This window comes from Nerophis lumbriciformis, linkage group LG20 (genome assembly GCF_033978685.3).
Source record: "Nerophis lumbriciformis linkage group LG20, RoL_Nlum_v2.1, whole genome shotgun sequence".
NCBI lineage: Eukaryota > Metazoa > Chordata > Actinopteri > Syngnathiformes > Syngnathidae > Nerophis > Nerophis lumbriciformis.
In genome coordinates this window covers 25303438-25323339 of record NC_084567.2, presented here as the reverse complement: position 1 = coordinate 25323339, position 19902 = coordinate 25303438, and the positions used below count along the sequence as shown (strand labels likewise).

General features: G+C 39.0%; 1 protein-coding gene across 6 annotated transcripts in view; it reads left to right on the top strand.

Moving 5' to 3' along the window:
• nrg1 (neuregulin 1) overlaps positions 1 to 19902 on the top strand; it is a 121249-nt gene that overhangs the window by 33631 nt on the left and 67716 nt on the right. For all 6 annotated transcript variants that reach the window (XM_061980663.1, XM_061980662.1, XM_061980661.1 and 3 more), the window contains exon 3: positions 18969 to 19107. In XM_061980663.1, the coding sequence (XP_061836647.1) occupies positions 18969 to 19107 (139 nt within the window). The remainder of the gene's footprint in view (positions 1 to 18968; positions 19108 to 19902) is intronic.

The window sequence follows — 19902 nt, the reverse complement described above, 5'->3', positions numbered from 1 at the left end:
ACCTGTATGTACCTTTCAGCATTAATGGTGCCTTCACAGATGTGTAAGTTACCCATGCCTTGGGCACTAATACACCCCCATTCCCATCACAGATGCTGGCTTTTGAACTTTGCGCCTAGAACAATCCGGATGGTTCTTTTCCTCTTGTGCCAACTTTTTTGAAAAATGTTGCAGGCATCAAATTCCAAATGAGGTAATATTTGCAAAAAATAACATTTTCCAGTTCGAGCTTTAAATATATTGTCTTTGCAGTCTATCCAATTGAATATAGGTTGGAAAGGATTCACAAATCATTGTATTCCGTTTTATTTACGATTTACATGACGTGCCAATTTCACTGGTTTTGAGTTTTGTACATAAGTATTCGCAGCCTTTGCTCAGTACTTTGTTGATGCACCTTTGGCAGCAATTACAGCCTGAAGTCTTTTTAAAACCATGCCACAAGCTTGGCACACCTATCTTTGTGCAGTTTCACCCATTCCTCTTTGTAGCACCTCTCAAGCGCCATCAGGTTGAATGGGAATCGTTGGTGTTCATCCAGGATGTCTCTGTACATTTCTGCATTTATCTTAGTCTAGTCAGGGAGGTTACCAAGAATCCGATGGTCACTCTTTCAGAGCTACAGCTTTCCCTATTCCATACTTGCCAACCCTCCCGAATTTTCCGGGAGACTCCCGAAATTCAGCGCCTTTCCCGAAAACCTCCCGGGACAAATATTCTCCCGAAAATCTCCCGATTTTCAGCCGGAGCTGGAGGCCACGCCCCCTCCAGCTCCATGCGGACCTAAGTGAGGACAGCCTTTTTCACGACGGGAGGACAACAGGGTGACAAGAACTAAATCATCCAGACTAGAGATAAATTGTATTATTATGTTTATCTTACCTAAAAATAAAAATATATATTAATTAAAATAAAAAATAAAAAATAAATACATTTTTTACTATATTTTGCTAAAACATCAAAATTAATTGTATTTTTATTTGTATTTTTTCTGACTCCTTATTACATCCAGCCATAGAATTTGTCACGTTCAAACACTGAGGACATCTATTAAACAAGACAAAAGGCAAGGAATCAAACAGAGACAGAATTCAATTTGGACTCAATTGAGGAGAGACGGCGTCGACCTGTAACCTCTTACAGTGTCTTAGCACGCTCTGACGAAGAAGGTTTTCGTCTCCTCTTTTATTTAGATGTTCAATGTTCACGCACCAACACAGCAGGAATGGGAAGTATGTAAAACAGTCATTGTTTTCGGTCACATTGAAGACCAAGAAGAGGATGTCTCGGGCTTGGGCTCTTCCTGGATCAAGCTGGGGCAGGTGTTGGAGGACAATGGATAACCCCTCCCGTCTCCTGACCACAGCTGCTTCAAGAGGGCAGCGGGTCGTAAATAGCGTTGACCTCGATTACCAAATAGTTGGAAGAGAGTTTGTGAAATACTTCAAAGAGAGTTTGTTAAATACTTCAAAGAGAGTTCCTCTGGAAGTTGAGCAGATCCTGCCATCTGTCCGTGTTGAAATCACAGTGGAGTTTCACGAGCCTTCTTCCTCTTGTTAGGCCTCGAAATACAGCCTTCATCTTCTTATCAGGAACATAATGTAATACAACGTTTCTTTTGTGATAACTTACAAACAATTATTCCAACAGAATTATACATTAAAATAAACATATTTGAAATAATTAATTTTAAATTATCATAATAATTCATTTAAAATGACCATATTTAATTATTAAAATAATTGCTTGTTTATCAACAACTTTAGCATTTTATTCATTACATTTTGAAGCTCTCAGAAGCCAAGTTATGTTATATTCCTTAAGATTTATTTATGCAAGTTTGAAGTATCAATTATCTAAACACAGTTTTGTTTGCATATTTTCAGGATGTAGAATGGTGAATTCTCGCTGTCAATATACTCCTCCCCTCTTAACCACGCCCCGACCCCACCCCCGACCACGCCCCCCACCCCACCCCCCGAAATCGGAGGTCTCAAGGTTGGCAAGTATGCCCTATTCTGACTAGTCTCCCAGTTCCTGCCGCTGAAAAACATCCCCACATCATGATGCTGCCACCACCATGCTACCAGGTTTCCTCCAAACATGACACCTGGTATTCATGCCAAAGAGTTCAATCTTTGGCCATGTCCATACAAACACTTAATAAACGCATACTTATCTCTGCGTTTAGGCCTCTTGTCCACACGCAGACGCATACTTTTGTCTTTAAAATTGCTGATTTTTACAAACGCTGGCCAAAGTGTAGAGTTCCAAAACTCTCCGCTTAGCGTATGCGTGTACACGGCACAAACGGAGACGTGTACTCCGCTGATGACGTCATGGTTGTGAGCTGTCATTTTCAAAGCTCATATATAAACAACTTTAACACTGTTACAAATATGTGCCACACTGTGAACCCACACCAAACAAGAATGACAAACACATTTCGGGAGAACATCCGCACCGTAACACAACATAAACACAACAAAACAAATACCCAGAACCCCCTGCAGCACTAACTTTTCCGGGACGCTACAATATACACCCCCCGCTGCCCCGCCCACCTCAACCTCCTCATGCTCTCTTAGGGAGAGCATGGGAGAGCATGTCCCAAATTCCAAGCTGCTGTTTTGAGGCATGTTAAAAAAAATAATGCACTTTGTGACTTCAATAATAAATATGGCAGTGCCATGTTGGCATTTTTTTCAATAACTTGAGTTGATTTATTTTGGAAAACCTTGTTACATTGCTTAATGCAGTGTTTTTCAACATTTTTTGAGCCAAGGCACATTTTTTGCGTTGAAAAAATTTGGAGGCACACCACCAGCAGAAATCATAAACTCAGTTGATAGTAAAAAGTCATTGTCGCAATTGTTGGATATGAATTTAAACCATAACCAACCATGCATCACTATAGCTCTTGTCTCAAAGTAGGTGTACTGTCACCACCTGACTTATTTAAAGTGTTTTGCTGTTTTCCTGTGTGTAGTGTTTTAGTTCTTGTCTTGCGCTCCTATTTTGGTGGCTTTTTCTCTTTTTTTGGTATTTTCCTGTAGCAGTTTCATGTCTTATATTTCCCGCATCTACTTTGTTTTAGCAATCAAGAATATTTCAGTTGTTTTTATCCTTCTTTGTGGGGATATTGTTGATAGTCATGTCATATTCGGATGTACATTGTGGACGCCGTCTTTGCTCCACAGTAAGTCTTTGCTGTCATCCAGCATTCTGTTTTTGTTTACTTTGTAGCGAGTTCAGTTTTACTTTCGTTCTGCATAGCCTTCCCTAAGCTTCAATGCCTTTTCTTAGCGGCACTCACCTTTTGTTTATTTTTGGTTTAAGCATAAGACACCTTTTTACCTGCCTTTACAAAGCAATTAGCTACCGGCTGCCACCTACTGATATGGAAGAGTATTACACGGTTACTCTGCCGAGCTTTAGACAGCACCGACACTCAACAAGAACACATCATTTGCAGACTGTAATTACTGGTTTGCAAAAAATGTTTTTAACCCAAATATGTGAAATTAGATAATCTCCCACGGGACACCAGACTGTATCTCACGGCACACTAGTGTGCCGCGGCACAGTGGTTGAAAAACACTGGCTTAATGCATCCAGCGGGGCATCACAACAAAATTAGGCATAATAATGTGTTAATTCCACGACTGTATATATCGGTATCGGTTGATATCGGTAATTAAGAGTTGGGCAATATCGGAATATCGGATATAGGCAAAAAAGCCATTATCGGACATCTCTAATAATTTTGTGTCCTCAATTAGTGTGTACTGATGTTAGACAATATACACTTCATTGCACATGTACTACATCACTATATCGATGATTAAATGCTTTATAATTCCACAATAGTTTTGCAGCGGCTCACGCATGTCCGTGTGCTTTATATAGAAATTCAAACATGTAAAAAGGGTTTCCTTGGCCCGAAAGGGACAAGTGGTATAAAGTGGATGGATGGATGGCTCGTTAGTGTGTGCTGATTTTAGAAATAATGTAGACTTCACTGCGCATGTATTACATCACCATGTTGCTGAACATGTTATAATTCTATGAGTGTTGGGTTTCAGCAGCACAGGTGTGCATTGGCTCTTTAATAATGTTCCCAGGGCTCTGTGTGTACGTGCAGGCTGGTTTTACAGATAATGTACCGTATTTTTCGGACTATAAGTCGCAGTTTTTTTCATAGTTTGGCCGGGGGTGCGACTTATACTCAGGAGCGACTTATGTGTGAAATGATTTACACATTACCGTAAAATATCAAATAATATTATTTAGCTCATTCATGTAAGAGACTACCGTAGACGTATAAGATTTCATGGGATGTAGCAATTAGGAGTGACAGATTATTTGGTAAATGTATAGCATGTTCTATTTGTTATAGTTATTTGAATGACTCTTACCATAATATGTTACGTTAACATACCAGGCACGTTCTCAGTTGGTTATTTATGCCTCATATTAGGGATGTCCCGATCCGAGCCAAATATCGGATCGGGACATCCCTAATATGAGGCCGATATTTGCAAAAAAAAAAGCGTATCGGCAAGGCATGGGAAAATGCAGATCCAGATCCAGTTTAAAAAGAAAACTCCGGTCCGTGTTTTCCAACGCACCAATTTAAATAATACATTCCACTTTTCTGCTGCTCCCTAATTTCCGTTCCGCATTTTCCAGCACACCTTCAACACATCCACAGGTCTGTGGATTCTCACACAGTTGCTTTTAGCTGCTGGCATTACACGACAGGCTCTTCTCACTCTTTCCTGTGTCTCCCTCTCACAGACAGCAAGCGCACCTTCTTACACACGTCACATACTGTCACGTCATACGTCACATACGTATACGCCCTCCCCAAGTAGAGAGGTAGCAGCATGGCTAACGTTAGCTGTGATGCTAGCGGAGTGGTGCGAGCAACGTTCCCTCTAAGGTGCGCGCCTGTGCAATTGTGCACTGTTCAAGCGTCCTCTGCGCACGGCAAATATATGCCACGCACAAAATCAAATAAAAAAATAAGCGCATAACAATTTTCGACACACGGACACGACAGAGAAAACAGTTTTCGTCATCATTGTTCAAATATTGTAACGCTTATCTCCATTCGGTGCCACACACCCACACCATCAAAATGCCGAGGCAAACATTTCCAGATCAACACCGTATGAAAAAAATAGTGATTTTTTTAGTTGTGATTTCCTTCTCTGCATGAACGTTTAAAAGTAGCATATATTAATGCAGTATGAAGAAGAATGTTTTAATGTAGACACATAGAATCATCATACTGGTGTGATTATATGCATCAAGTGTTCATTCAAGGCTAAGGCAAAATATCGAGATATATATCGTGTATCGCAATATGGCCTTAAAATATCGCAATATTAAAAAAAGGCCATATCGCCCAGCCCTAGTTCAATGATGCCATTTCTGTTTGTCATGTATAATTTTGTCTATTTTGTGTTTATCCTTGAATAAACAGGTCAGTTTCTTGTTACCAACCATTGTGTATTATTCAAACTCCCCTAATTCAGCTGGCTAGTTGTTATCAAGAGTACTAAAACCCTTTTCAACATGATTCTGACAACTAAGTAGGCTAAATAACTTTAAACTTTAATACATGCTCGGATAGGCCAGTATCGGTCAGTATCGGTATCGGATCGGAAGTGCAAAAACAATATCGGTATCGGATCGGAAGTGCAAAAACCTGGATCGGGACATTCCTACCTCATATAACGTACACTTATTCAGCCTGTTGTTCAATATTCTTTATTTATTTTAAATTGCCTTTCAAATGTCTATTCTTGGTGTTGGCTTTTATCAAATACATTTCCCTAAAAATGCGACTTATACTCCAGTGCGACTTATATGTGTTTTTTCCCTTCTTTGTTATGCATTTTCGGCCGGTGCGACTTATACTCCGGAGCGACTTATAGTCCGAAAAATACGGTGCATGTCATTGTACGTATAAAGTATATCAAAATAAACATAATAGGAAGTGTCAGTCAGCTATTGCTTCCTTTTTCAGGCTTCTGATTGGACAAAATGTGCTTGACAGCAGGTGTATGCATTTGTGTGGAGACATAGACAGTTTTGAAACTACACTTGTGTGGATGGAGATTGTTTTAACCGCAAATATGTGTTTTTGAAACTCTCCGTGTTCGTGTGGACATGGCCTTAGTCTGATCAGACCAGAGAGTTTTGTTTCTTACTATCTGAGAGTCTTTTAGGTGCATTTTGGCAAAAAAAAAATTCTATGAAGAAATCGCTTCTGTCTAGCTCAGTGGTGTCAAACGTACGGCCGGATCAGGCCCTCGAACAGGTTTTAACCGGCCCGTGGGATGAGTTTGCTAAGTATAAAAATGAGCCGAAATTTTTGAATGAAAGAAACTGCTGTTGTAAATGTGTCCACTAGATGTCACAATAGCAATTATTTGTATCTTCGTAGATTATGCTACATATGCAAAAAAAATTAAACCACATGATTTTAGTGCACCAGTCGAGGAAAATGAGCAAACTACATAAATAACATCCTGTAATTTGATTTTGATATTATTTTAATATATTGATAGATTGAAAATTAACACCATGATGAACATTATAACATAATTTATTCAGAAAGTATAAATAACGACAAACAAAGATAGAACACTATTAACCGCAACATGTAAGTGTAAAAATCCCCCAACAACAATATGATTTGTACATTCACAGAATGTGCTTGTTCTATTTTTAAACAAAGAAAACAATCTGAAGTTGTCTTTATTTTTAAGCTATCGTGCCGTGATTTTACCAGTCCGGTCCACTTGGGAGTAGATTTTTCTCCATGTGGCCCCCGATATAAAATGAGTTTGACATCCCAGAGCTAGCCACTATACCATAAAGGCCTGATAAGTGGATTGCTGCAGAGATGGTTGTCCTTCGGGAAGTTTCATTCTCCACAGAGGAATGCTGTAGCTCTGAAGGAGTCACCATCGGATTCTTGGTCACCTCCCTGACTAGACTAAGATGAATGCAGCAATATACAGAGACATCTTGGATGAAAACCAACTCTTCCCATACAACCTGATGGAGCTTGAGAGGTGCTGCAAAAAGGAATGGACAAAACTGCTGAAATATAGCTGTGTCAAGCTTGTGACATCGTATTCAAAAAGACTTGAGACTATAATTGCTGCCAAATATGCATCTACATAGTATTGAGCAAAGGCTGTGAATACTTTTTTAGTTCTGTATGTCTAATAAATTTGCAAACAATTATAAAATGTATTAAAACATATGTTTGCTATTGCAATGAAAGACAAAAAAATGGCATTAAATAAGATGGTGAACATACTAGACAACTTCTTTATATGTAGGCAATAAAAAGCTTCTAGTAATAACATATTGTGTTATATCTATATTGTATTATTTTGTCAAAATTATGAGACAAGCAGTAGAAAATGGATGGATTATTAATCTACTTGTTATTTACTGTTAATTTCTGCTAACTTTCGGTTTTAACAGATTCTATCTACACTTCTGTTCAAATGTAATAAGCACTTATTCCTTTGTTGTTTGGATACTTTACATACGTTTTGGCTGATAGTACCACACATTTTTGTATCAATCCAATACCTAGTAGTTACAGGGTCATACTTTGGTCATACTTAAATTTCTCCAGTTTCCAGGAACATATTTCCTGGGTTTATAAACAACAACAAAATACAAAAGATTGTGTGATAATAACAAATATCAATGTAATCATTGTACTTGGTATTGTTAGTCGATGTCTGTATAGATCATTCTATAGATATAAATATAGACATAAATTCATAGATTCTATCAGCTGAATTTTAAAAGTCACATTAAGAAAACGTGTAAAACCCTGAAGGCAAACCTAGGCTTTTTTAAGATTATAAGAAACTGCTTAACTCTCAGCTGTGCTTTTACTTTTATGACTTCAATGATTCTTTCACACATCTCTTATGGCTTAACTACATGGTCCCAGGCACACCAGTCATCAATCAAGACCATTGAGTGTCTCTATAACCGCGCCTTGAAAGTCCTAGACAAGAAGAGTATACGATATCATCATTGCCAAATTCTAACCAAATACAATATTTTACGTTTTACCAATTTCATTTTGTTACACACAGTCAAACTGTTTTTTAAATGCTTAAATAACTCTGCTCCCCAATTGCTCTGCAAGGCAATTACAAGACTGCAAAGTGGTACCAGATCTACCACCTGAGCAACGTCAAAAGGCAACTGTTGCGTTCCATTCCGTAGAACATCTTTTGCCCAGACTGCTTTTTCAATAAAAGGACCACAACAATGGAACTCTCTACCTGACACTTTGAAAAGTATACCTGCACTTGTCACTTTCAAAAAACTAACTAAATTGTGGTTAGTTGAGCAGCAATCGTGTTCCCATGTTTAGTTTTTACTAATTTTTACTAATTGGTTCTTATCTAGTTTGCACTTTGTCTGTGTTATTATTATTATTATTATTATTATTATTATTATTATAGGCTTTTATCTAGTTTGCACTTTGTCTGTATTATTACTATTATCATTATTATCGACTCCTTTTTGCCTCATTCTTTTTATTTTCCTATTTTAATGATGTTAGATCTGTGTTGTTGTTGTCGGGGACAAGTGTTGTAAATTAGCTTTGGCTACAAACACTATGATGCATACATTGAATGACTGTTTCAGATATCTATGTTTCTGTATCTGTCCCTATTTCAAATAAACCTAAAAAATGTATATATATATGAAATATATATAAATAATTTTTTAAAATCCTATTAGTTGTTTGTAGCCGCTATGTACATTTTTATTTCATTGGAAAATGTTAACTTTTATATGTGTTTAAATTACTGTTAATGTGATCTTGTGTTTACGTTTACTCTGCTGTTCTGTTGAGGACAATCAAGGATGAAATGGTGTGATGAGCCGTCGCCAGATCATGTTTTGTTTTAGTTTAAGACTCCCTCAGTTCTGTTTCACCACCCCTGGGTTTTTGTTCCTGGTTGCCATGGGTGCTGATTATGTTCACCACACTCGGTCTGGCTATTTTGTTTGCTTCTCGCAACAAGTTGTGTTGGATACCTTTTGATTCTTGTTCCTGTGCTAAGCTTCGCCATAGCTTCCCGTGCTATCGACACGTTTTTCTGTTTATTTGTATTTTTGCCTGATTTATGAAAATAAATAATTTTTTCTACCTGACCTGAATTTGCGCCAATGGCGTCTTTGACCACTACCAAATCCATTTAAATGCATACACCAGTGTGGGGGGCACTGGTCTTCAGGACAGTCAGGGAAAACTTGGTTGCACATTGCACAGGTTTGAATCTATGTTGGGAAAATCTGACGAACAGAATACCTTACCTAACCTTCTATTGAGTTACCGTATGTCCTGGTATCGTTTATCTGTGTCTACAGCAGCAATAAACTATTTATTTATTACAATAATTACTTTACCCATGAATTCAGTGGCCTAGTGGTTACAGTGTCCACCCTAAGATCGGTAGGTTGTGAGTTCAAATCCCGGCCGAAAAAAAAATGGGACCCATTACCTCGCTGCTTGGCACTCAGCATCAAGGGTTGGAATTGGGGGTTAAATCACCAAAAATGATTCCCGGGCGCGGCCACCGCTGCTGCTCACTGCTCCCCTCACTTCCCAGGGGGTGATCAAGGGTGATGGGTCAAATGCAGAGAATAATTTCACCACACCTAGTGTGTGTGTGACAATCATTGGTACTTTTAACTTTAAATAGCTTGTTACCCAACAACAAAAATAATGATGGCTATGGTGTAAGTTTATGAATACAATTAAAATATGATATACCACGTTTTCAGTTTCCCATTAGAACACGTTTGAAAAGTACCGTATTTTTCGGAGTATAAGTCGCACCGGCCGAAAATGCATAATAAAGAAGAAAAAAAAAACATATAAGTCGCACTGGAGTATAAGTCGCATTTTTTGGGGAAATTTATTTGATAAAACCCAACACCAAGAATAGACATTTAAAAGGCAATTTAAAATAAATAAAGAATAGTGAACAACAGGCTGAATAAGTGTACGTTATATGATGCATAAATAACCAACTGAGAACGTGCCTGGTGTGTTAACATAACATATTATGGTAAGAGTCATTCACATAACTATAACATATAGAACATGCTATACGTTTACCAAACAATCTGTCACTCCTAATCGCTAAATCCCATGAAATCTTATACGTCTAGTCCAGGGGTCGGCAACCCGCGGCTCTAGAGCCGCATGCGGCTCTTTACCGCCGCCCTAGTGGCTCTCTGGAGCTTTTTCAAAAACGTATGAAAAATGGAAAAAAATGAGGGGGAAAAAATCTATTTTTTGTTTTAATATGGTTTCTGTAGGAGGACAAACATGACACAAACCTCCCTAATTGTTACAAAGCACACTGTTTATATTAAACATGCTTCACTGATTCGAGTATTTGGCAAGCGCCGTTTTGTCCTACTAATTTTGGTGGTCCTTGAACTCACCGTAGTTTGTTTACATGTATAACTTTCTCCGACTTTCTAGGACGTGTTTTATGCCACTTCTTTTCCTGTCTCTTTTTGTCCACCAAACTTAATGTTGTGCATGAAAGGTGAGTTTTGTTGATGTTTTTGACTTGTGTGGAGTGCTAATCAGACATATTTGGTCACTGCATGACTGCAAGCTACTCGATGCTAACATGCTATTTAGGCTAGCTATATGTACATATTGCATCATTATGCCTCATTTGTAGGTATATTTGAGGTCCTTTAGTTTCCTATAAGTCCTCTTAATTCAATTTATATCTCATGACACACTATCTGTATGTAATATGGCTTTTAATTTTTTGCGGCTCCAGACAGATTTGTTTTTGTATTTTTGGTCCAATATGGCTCTTTCGACATTTTGGGTTGCCGACCCCTGGTCTAGTCTCTTACGTGAATGAGCTAAATAATATTATTTGATATTTTACGGTAATGTGTTAATAATTTCACACATAAGTCGCGCCTGAGTATAAGTCGCACCACACGCCAAACTATGAAAAACTGCGACTTATAGTCCGAAAAATGCGGTAGTAGGAAGAAGCAGAGCTTATTTAATACTTCCCCTTTTCGTTTCATAGCAATTTGTAACACATTTGTTTGTACTCAAAATGTAAATCATACATACATAAATGGGTAAGTATATAACTAGATAAATAAGTTAAAAAAAACCTATTAATTACATAAATAAATAATAGATAAAGTTCTCATAAATAATTAGTTAAATAAGTTTTGGTTTACATAATTAGATGAAAAGGTTTATTTCATTTTTCAATAAAGCTCAAGATGTTTATCCGGATTCTTTCTTCTTGTACTTTGTATAAACTTTGCGTTTGAACACATTTTTTAAAAACAATGTACTAATGTACCGGTACATTGTTTGACTTCTTCCACATACTGATATGCTAAATGTGTTGTATGTGCATAGGGACCTATTATGTAAAACCAACTTTTCTTAACTATTTCTACCTGTTTTTGTTTATTTGGGATTTGTATAAGTCCCTAACATTTGAAATCAAACCATGGAGGCATGGAGGAGATATTTATAAAACAATCTTGCCTACCTTCATACTTCCTCAGAACGAGCCGTATTTTCCCCATTAGTGATGTTTTCCCCAAATGTAAGGTCAGCGGATATTTCCATATCTGGTAGAAATTTCCCCAAAGTACTTTGCACAAGTCCGTCATCGTAGTCCACGATGTAGTCAATAAGCTTATTTTTTTTGCTAGTCTCTTGTTGTGGGACAGACTGGTTTGTACATGCACATGCATCCTCCGCTGTTGCCAATTCTTGTACAAATTAGAGTATAGTTTGACCTTATGTCCGTCAGTACACTCCATATCAAAGTACTTAAAACTACAACATGGATGATGGGGAGACGTTGCCGTCGAAGTGGAGCCTTGTAAATAAGACCGCCCACAAAACGGCACATCCTGAAGGGATGTTCGGTCGGAAAGCAGCTTGAAAACGGTCTGTAAAACATAATCTATGCAACATTTTGACCAACACCATCCCATGTTATGTAGACCACAATGAAGTGTTTTAAATGTAGATGGCTTTATTATAACATGACCCCTTTAAGTTACATTTTTCTCTAAGGTTATATTTCTCCTCTTTTGTTGACAAGAATTGTTGAACATTCTTGGGCAGCAGGTTATAGTTTGCTTTGTATATAATTTTAGCTGTTTTCAAATGCACCAAATCATTGAATTTTAATATTTTTGATTCATTTAAATATAGGGTTTATGTGTTATCTATATCCAACATTGTGTATTAATCGAACTGACCTCTTTTGTAACACGATTAATGAATGAACTGAAGTTTTGTAGTTATTTCCCCATATCTCTACACAGTTATTTAGCAATAAATAATATGGAGTGTGTTTTGGTCCACAACATATTTAGCATTATTCATCATTGATGTGTTTCTCGCTACCTTATATTGTATATTTTTTGTATGAGATTTCCAATTAATTTTATCATCTATTATTACACCCAAAAATGTGGGTTCTTTTACTGTTAATTTCCACTCTATATTTGTATTTGTGTGTGACTTTCTCTTCTGCTGATACCAAATAGCATTATTTTAGTTTTACTGAGATTCAAGGATAGTCTGTTTTCATCAAACCATCTCTGTCCCGCTTGGGTTGCATGATAGCGATGATTGTAATCGTGATCTACAATGCAGAAGATAGCAGGAGACAGCGTGCGGGTACAAGATGTAATATAAAGATATAATATCCATCCTGCCCCGAATCCTGTGGCCCCTGCTGGTCTATGCAGTCCCAATGACAGCAGTTGAGTCCACGCAGTCTCACCAGCGCTGCACTATGGGACGAGCAACATCCTGCAGCTTTTTTTCAGTAGCCTCACTGAAGAGTTAATGGTGGTACGCACCAGAGAGGCCCTACAATACAGGGACTCCAGGGCCAACAAGGTGTCTTCAGCCGGCATCGAGGTGAGGACAGGAAGGAAATGGAAGGCCAAGAAAGCAGTCAAGGTGGCAGTCACGCCTGAGACAAAAGGCACTGGTGGGCACTATAGCAACAGGCAGAGCAGGCTAGGGCTACTTCCCAAAGACCCTTAACAGCCAGACCCACTGAAAGGAAAGACACCACCTAATCCAGGAAGATGTCTGAGCAGGGGTGGAGGAAGAGCGCGTAAGCAGGGTGGTGGGACTTAGGCAACAGGGAGCATGCACAAAGTGGGAGGGTGCACTGCAGCGTAGGGTCACACATCTTGCAGGCAGATTTCCATCGAGTCCGTTTCCTGGTGCAGGCGGTCTACAACGCCTTGCCAAGCCCAGCAAACCTCCATGTCTGGGGGAAGAGCGAGACATCTTCCTGTCTTCTGTGTTCTGGAAGAGGCTTTCTAGAACATCTCCTCAGCTCCTGCCCAAAGGCCCTGGCGGATGGTCGCTATCGTTGGCACCATGACCAGGTGCTTAAGGCAATTGCTGCGAGCGTAGCTTCAGCCATTAGCACCAGCAAGCACCATCATGCACCAAAGAAGGCAGTCCCCTTCATCAAAGCTGGAGAGAAACCCCGAGCACTACATTTAACAACAGGTCTCCTCCACACGGCATCTGACTGGCAGCTGCAGGTCGACCTAGGAAAGCAGCTGAGGTTCCCCCAACACATTGCAACAACAACTCTCCGTCCAGACATGATCATTACCTTTGAGGCTTCACGACACCTGATCATTCTGGAACGTACGGTGCCCTGGGAAGAACGTATTGAGGAAGCCAATGAGAGGAAACGCGCTAATTACCAGGAACTGGTGGAGGAGTGCAGGAAGAGAGGCTGGCGAACCTTCTATGAGCCTATAGAAGTTTGTAGTAGGGGTTTTGCTCTCTGTGTAAAGTCCTGAGTCGCTTGGGCATTGTAGGGGCAGCAAAGAAGAGGGCCATTAAATCCGCAAGCGAAGCTGCAGAAAAGGCCACACGCTGGGACGCAAGTCGGGACTTGATCAACCCCGGCTGGGTCACCTGGGCGAGGGTGTATGATGTTGCGAGACCCGAAACACCCTATGACCCCAGGATTAATCATTGTGGATGTGTCACAGTGCATCCTTGAGATGTTTATTGTACAGTACAGTAAACAAAGACAAAACAACAGTAAGGCACTTGTGCAGCAAAGTGCATGCCAAACAAACACGGTGTAAAGACAATCCCTTTAATATGTCCATTTTTTTCTGTTATTGTTTGTTTTAGCTTCTGTGTGTTCTCTCTTGAACAAAACATAGTTGTGTTGTCTGCAAATAGTACCAATTTAATTCCTTTGTAACTTCACAAATGTCATTTATATAAAGACTGAACAATTTTCGTCCCAGTACTGATCTCTGGGGTACGGCGCAAGATACGGTATATTTAGCGCTGTAGACGTGTGTTCGCCTACCTTTTATATGATGCTTCCTGTTCGTTAAGTAGCTTCTTATCCAGTTCAAGATTAGCCCTCTGATGCCATACCATTCTAATTTGTTAATTAAGATATTATGATTCATTGTGTTAAATGTTTTTGTGAGATCCACAAACAGTGCTGCTGCACATTGTTTACCATCTGTTACATTGGTAATTTCCTCTGTTATTTCGATTAATGCCATCGATGTTGAGATGTTAGCTCCGTATCCATATTGGCTGTCCGCAAGTGTTCCACTCTTATTTATGAATTGTCCAATCTGTTGTTAAAATTTTCTTCAATAATTTTTGAAAATTGTGGAAGTACGGAAACAGTTTCTGAACTGGTGTTTGTCTTTCCTATAAATCGGTAAAACTGTTGCTGTTTTCATATTTTTTTTTGGAAATGTACCTGTTTAAAATGATAGCCTTGATAGGTTACTAATATACGTTAGAGGTAGGGAAATCTCTTCAACAACCTTTTTTATCCTTTTCATATCAATTATGTTGCAATCTGTTAAGATCTTTGATTAACTTTTATACACAATTTAGATTATTTCCTCCTCTGTCACAGCCGTAAAGAACATCAAGTTGGGATTTCTGTCTATAGTGTCATTCAAGTCCTCAACTTACCCGGTATCTGGAATCCTTTCTTCCAGATTTGGTCCAATCTAAATACGAAGTAGTTATTGGAGGCTTTCAACTGCTTCATTCATTTTGTCATTTTTAGCTTTTCTGTCTGAGAAGTATTGAGGGTAATTCTTCTTAGCACCATTTTCAATGATGCTGTTTAGGTACCCCGATTCCTTCCTATAAATTCGTAAGGTGTGGTTAATCTGTCCTTGTACGTTCTTTTGTACTTATCTCTATCGATCTTTGTGTTACAAATGGTCTATATAATGCATTCTTCTTGTTACAAGCATTTTTCAGTCCCTTTTTTATCCATGGTTGATTGTTCTTCTTATGCTTCTTACTGAGTTGTTTCCATGGACAATGTTTGTCATAAAGCATCATTAATGTATTACAAACATTACTATATGCATCATCTATCTCATTATCACTGTATACATTGCCCCAACTTTGTTCTCTCAGATCATTCTTATAAACATTCATACTTTTCTTTGTGCATAGTCTTCGAAGTGTATTTTTTTGTTACCCATGTTTGTATTCCTGTAGTTTCCGTCATATATTGGGAAAATTGGTAAGATTATCACTGATGCCAATGTGAGCAGACCACTATTAATATCAAAATCATTAGTACAAATATTACAGTATTAATAAGCGTGGCACAGGGTTTTGTGATTCTGTTTGGCCTTGTGATTTTTGGATATACACTTATGTTATACGTTGTATCTAAGAAGTCATAAATGTTTTTTTGCTTATCAGGGTTCAAGAGGTAAATATTGAAGTCTTATTCAGGCCGCAAACATTTCAATACTTGACTTAGGTGTTTTATAAAGACAGATGATCAATTTGTTTGTGTTTTTTCATGACATATGGTCATATCATTCCAAAATCTTATACAATATTTGTTCCAGCGGCTGACAATCTATCTACAGTGTGCACCTTTCAATGCTCGGTTACTATAGACCAGGGGTGTCAAACTAATTTTAGCTCATGGCCTGGACAGGTAAAATCATGGCATAATAACTTAAAAATACAACTATGACAACTTCAGATTGTTTTCTTTGTTTTACTTTGGCCTAAAATAGAACAAGCACATTCTGAAAATGTACATATCACAAATAATCCTTTTGACAAAACACTTCAAGTTAGATGAGGAACACATTGGGGCAGTTTCAAAAACACCATGAAGAACACAATAAACTTGGACTTAATCTCAGTGTATCTACAAAGCATTTTAACTTTAAGTCACAGCCCATCTAGAATTGAACAAAAAACATAAAAAAGTTCACTTTCTTTAAATTTGCACAGAAGACAATAATTTTCACAGAACTTTATCAATGTGCAGTGTCTCATGCAGCATTTTAAGTGGGGTTCCATCCATCCATCCATCCATCCATTTTCAACCGCTTATTCCCTTCGGAGCCTATCTCAGCTACAATTGGGCGGAAGGCGGGGTACACCCTGGACAAGTCGCGACCTCATCACAGGGCCAACACAGATAGACAGACAACATTCACACTCACATTCACACACTAGGGCCAATTTAGTGTTGCCAATCAACCTATCCCCAGGTGCATGTCTTTGGAGGTGGGAGGAAGCCGGAGTACCCGGAGGGAACCCACGCAGTCACGGGGAGAACATGCAAACTCCACACAGAAAGATCCCGAGGCCGGGATTGAACTCACGACTACTCAGGACCTTCGTATTGTGAGGCAGACGCACTAACCCCTCTGCCACCGTTACCAATTTTTATTTTACTCCTGTTTGTTTACGTTGGGTCGCCCCGGATTAAACTATTGGCTTGCTAACAGAATGGATATTGCGACATCCAGTGGACACATTTAGAACTGCAGTGTCTTTAATTGGAAATTGCAGCTAAATTTTACACTTGGCAAACTCATCTCGCGGGCCAGATTGAACCTGTTTGCGGGCCTGATTTGGCCCGCGGGCCGCATGTTTGGTGTTTCTGCTATAGACAGTGATTATGTTGTGGCACGCTGCTTGGCAATGATGAGGACGTTGACAAAACTACAACTCATATTGATGTATACCGAACATTCTTCATTGAAATTACCACTTTGTTTGGGGTGATTGCGGGGGGTGTATATTGTAGCGTCCCGGAAGAGTTAGTGCTGCAAGGGGTTCTGGGTATTTGTTCTGTTGTGTTTATGTTGTGTTACGGTGCGGATGTTCTCCCGAAATGTGTTTGTCATTCTTGTTTGGTGTGGGTTCACAGTGTGGCACATATTTGTAACAGTGTTAAAGTTGTTTATACGGCCACCCTCAGTGTGACCTGTACGGCTGTTGACCAAGTATGCCTGGCATTCACTTGTGTGTGTGAAAAGCCGTAGATTTTATGTGACTGGGCCGGCACACAAAGGCAGTGCCTTTAAGGTTTATTGGCGCTCTGTACTTCTCCCTACGTCCTTGTACACAGCAGCGTTTTAAAAAGTCATACATTTTACTTTTTGAAACCGATACCGATAATTTTGAAACCGATACCGATAATTTGCGATATTAAATTTTAAAGCATTTACCGGCCGATAATATCGGACTGCCGATATTATCGGACATCTCTAAAAATTGTGTTTTTTATTTGTTGTTTAGTCGCTTTTTAAGCGCATGCACAGAGGGGGGGGGGTTGATGTGTGGGGGGAGCAGGGTTGGGGTGGGGGCGGGGTTTGGTGGTAGCATAGGTGTATAATGTAGCCCGGAAGAGTCAGGGCTGCATGGGATTCTGGGTATTGGTTCTGTTGTGTTCTCCCGAAATGTGTTTGTCATTCTTGTTTGGTTTTGGTTCAAAGTGTGGCGCATTATTAGTAAGAGTGTTAAAGTTTTTTTATATGGCCACCGTCAGTGTAACCTGTGTGGCACTTGACCAAGTATGCCTTGCTGTCACTTACGTATGCAAGTAGAAGATGCATACAATAAAAGGCTGGGCTGGCACGCTGTTTGAACAAATCGTGGAGGGCTCCAAATGCTGTACCATCATGGCACGTCCTTATTATTATTGTTAGGGTGAATTATTATTGTTAGGGTGAATATCGTAAAATATTAGTCCCGGCACTTTTCTGCGAGAAGCACAGAAATCCGGAAGTCTCCCGGGAAAATCGGGAGGATTGGCAAGTATGCAGCTGAGCCGCATCAGAGTGACCAAAGAGCCGCATGCGGCTCCGGAGCCGCGGGTTGCCGACCCCTGCACTATACTGTGCAAGATTAAATAGAAGTGCAGACAAAATTTGCTCTATGATCAGGCAACATGGCTTTGAGAAACTAAAAATACAATACCAATTTCTACCCAAATGTTTTTTTAAATTTGTATGAACATTTAAACCATTAATGACTTCAACTATTCGTGTAGTATTTTTCCCTTGTGTGCCACTCATATTCCTTTTTAAAACAAATTTCCAAAAATAGTCCCCTATTTTTACCCATTTTTAGCTGACGTTGGAAAATGTTGACTTGTCCCATGTGTGAGTTGACACAAACTCAACCTTCAGAGTGTTCTGGTGCAGTGCATCATGCCCTTGACAGCAGCACCACCCATTGCAGCAGACAGAAGCATTTTTGCTCTGTCCCAGGAGTTGGACCAGCAGAGAAAAGAAGCCTGCACTCTATTGGCTGAGCTCTAGCAATGTGTCTCTGCCCCTTGATTTAATGGTTTGAACCCAACAGAGGCACATTTGCATTGCTTTTAAAAATATGACACTGCTGCTCTATTTTGAGTAACATACTGAAAGTAAAATGCTCCTAAAAGTGAAACAATAGTAACAACTCCGGAATGTCCATCTTTGTCATTATAAGTTTTTAGTTTATTGCATTATCTAATACAATTGCAACTCACCAGACATGCATTAATTGCTTTTTGCTGTTTTGATGTTGTCTGCAGCTTCCACCAGCAGCACCACCACCAGAGTCAAGACCTCCAGTCATGTGACACGCTGTAGTGACAGCCAGAAGAACTACTGCGTTAATGGAGGAGAGTGCTTTACCCTTGAACTACCAGGCAGCACAAAGTTCTTGTGCAGGTAAGGATGTGACCTTTTAATCAATCAATACATTTTATTTTGAACGTATTAAAAAAACTTGACCATCTAATTTTTGCTCAATTTTTACAATACTGGATTTGATTCAAGTTTATGTTTCAGTGCCTGTGATTACATACATTATAGCTTTTTGTGTTTCACTGTATTGTCTCTGTGAAGCTACTCTAGAAACACTTATTGCACTGCTTTACCAATTATCATGGCAAACAGGTTCCGGGAATTTCTGAGGAATGGGAGTATTACTAAAATGCCAACTACTTTCATAGTTCGAACATAAAAAAAACATTTCACGACCTAAATATGTTTTTCAACATAATTTTTCATAATTTAGTTCCATCTTCTCGCTGAAGGTTGGAGGCCGTGGTTTGCCAGTAACACCTGTTTTGAGCTGTTACCTTACAGTCCTGATAGCATTTATTGTTCAACGTTGGGATGTTATCAACCAATCTGAGTCTTGGTATTCCCATTGTCCTTTCTAGGAATTGAGTTAGTAACAGATTATGTATGATTTTTTGCCTAAAGAACATGTTTTTCCTTCCCAAAGAACATGTTTTTCCTTCCCATAATGTTGATTAAGAGAGTTCGCTGTTGGTTTGCCATTTTTAGTACTTCTTCATTGTTTTTTTCTTTCTTTCCAGAATGCTTTTAATATTCTACATATACACCACATCTCAAATGATTCCAGTCTTTTTGTAATTCAGTTTGTAATTTTTTAGGTTTTACAGCTATATAATAAAGTAGATGTTGTATAGCAGGGTTCCCCAACATTTTTTCCAC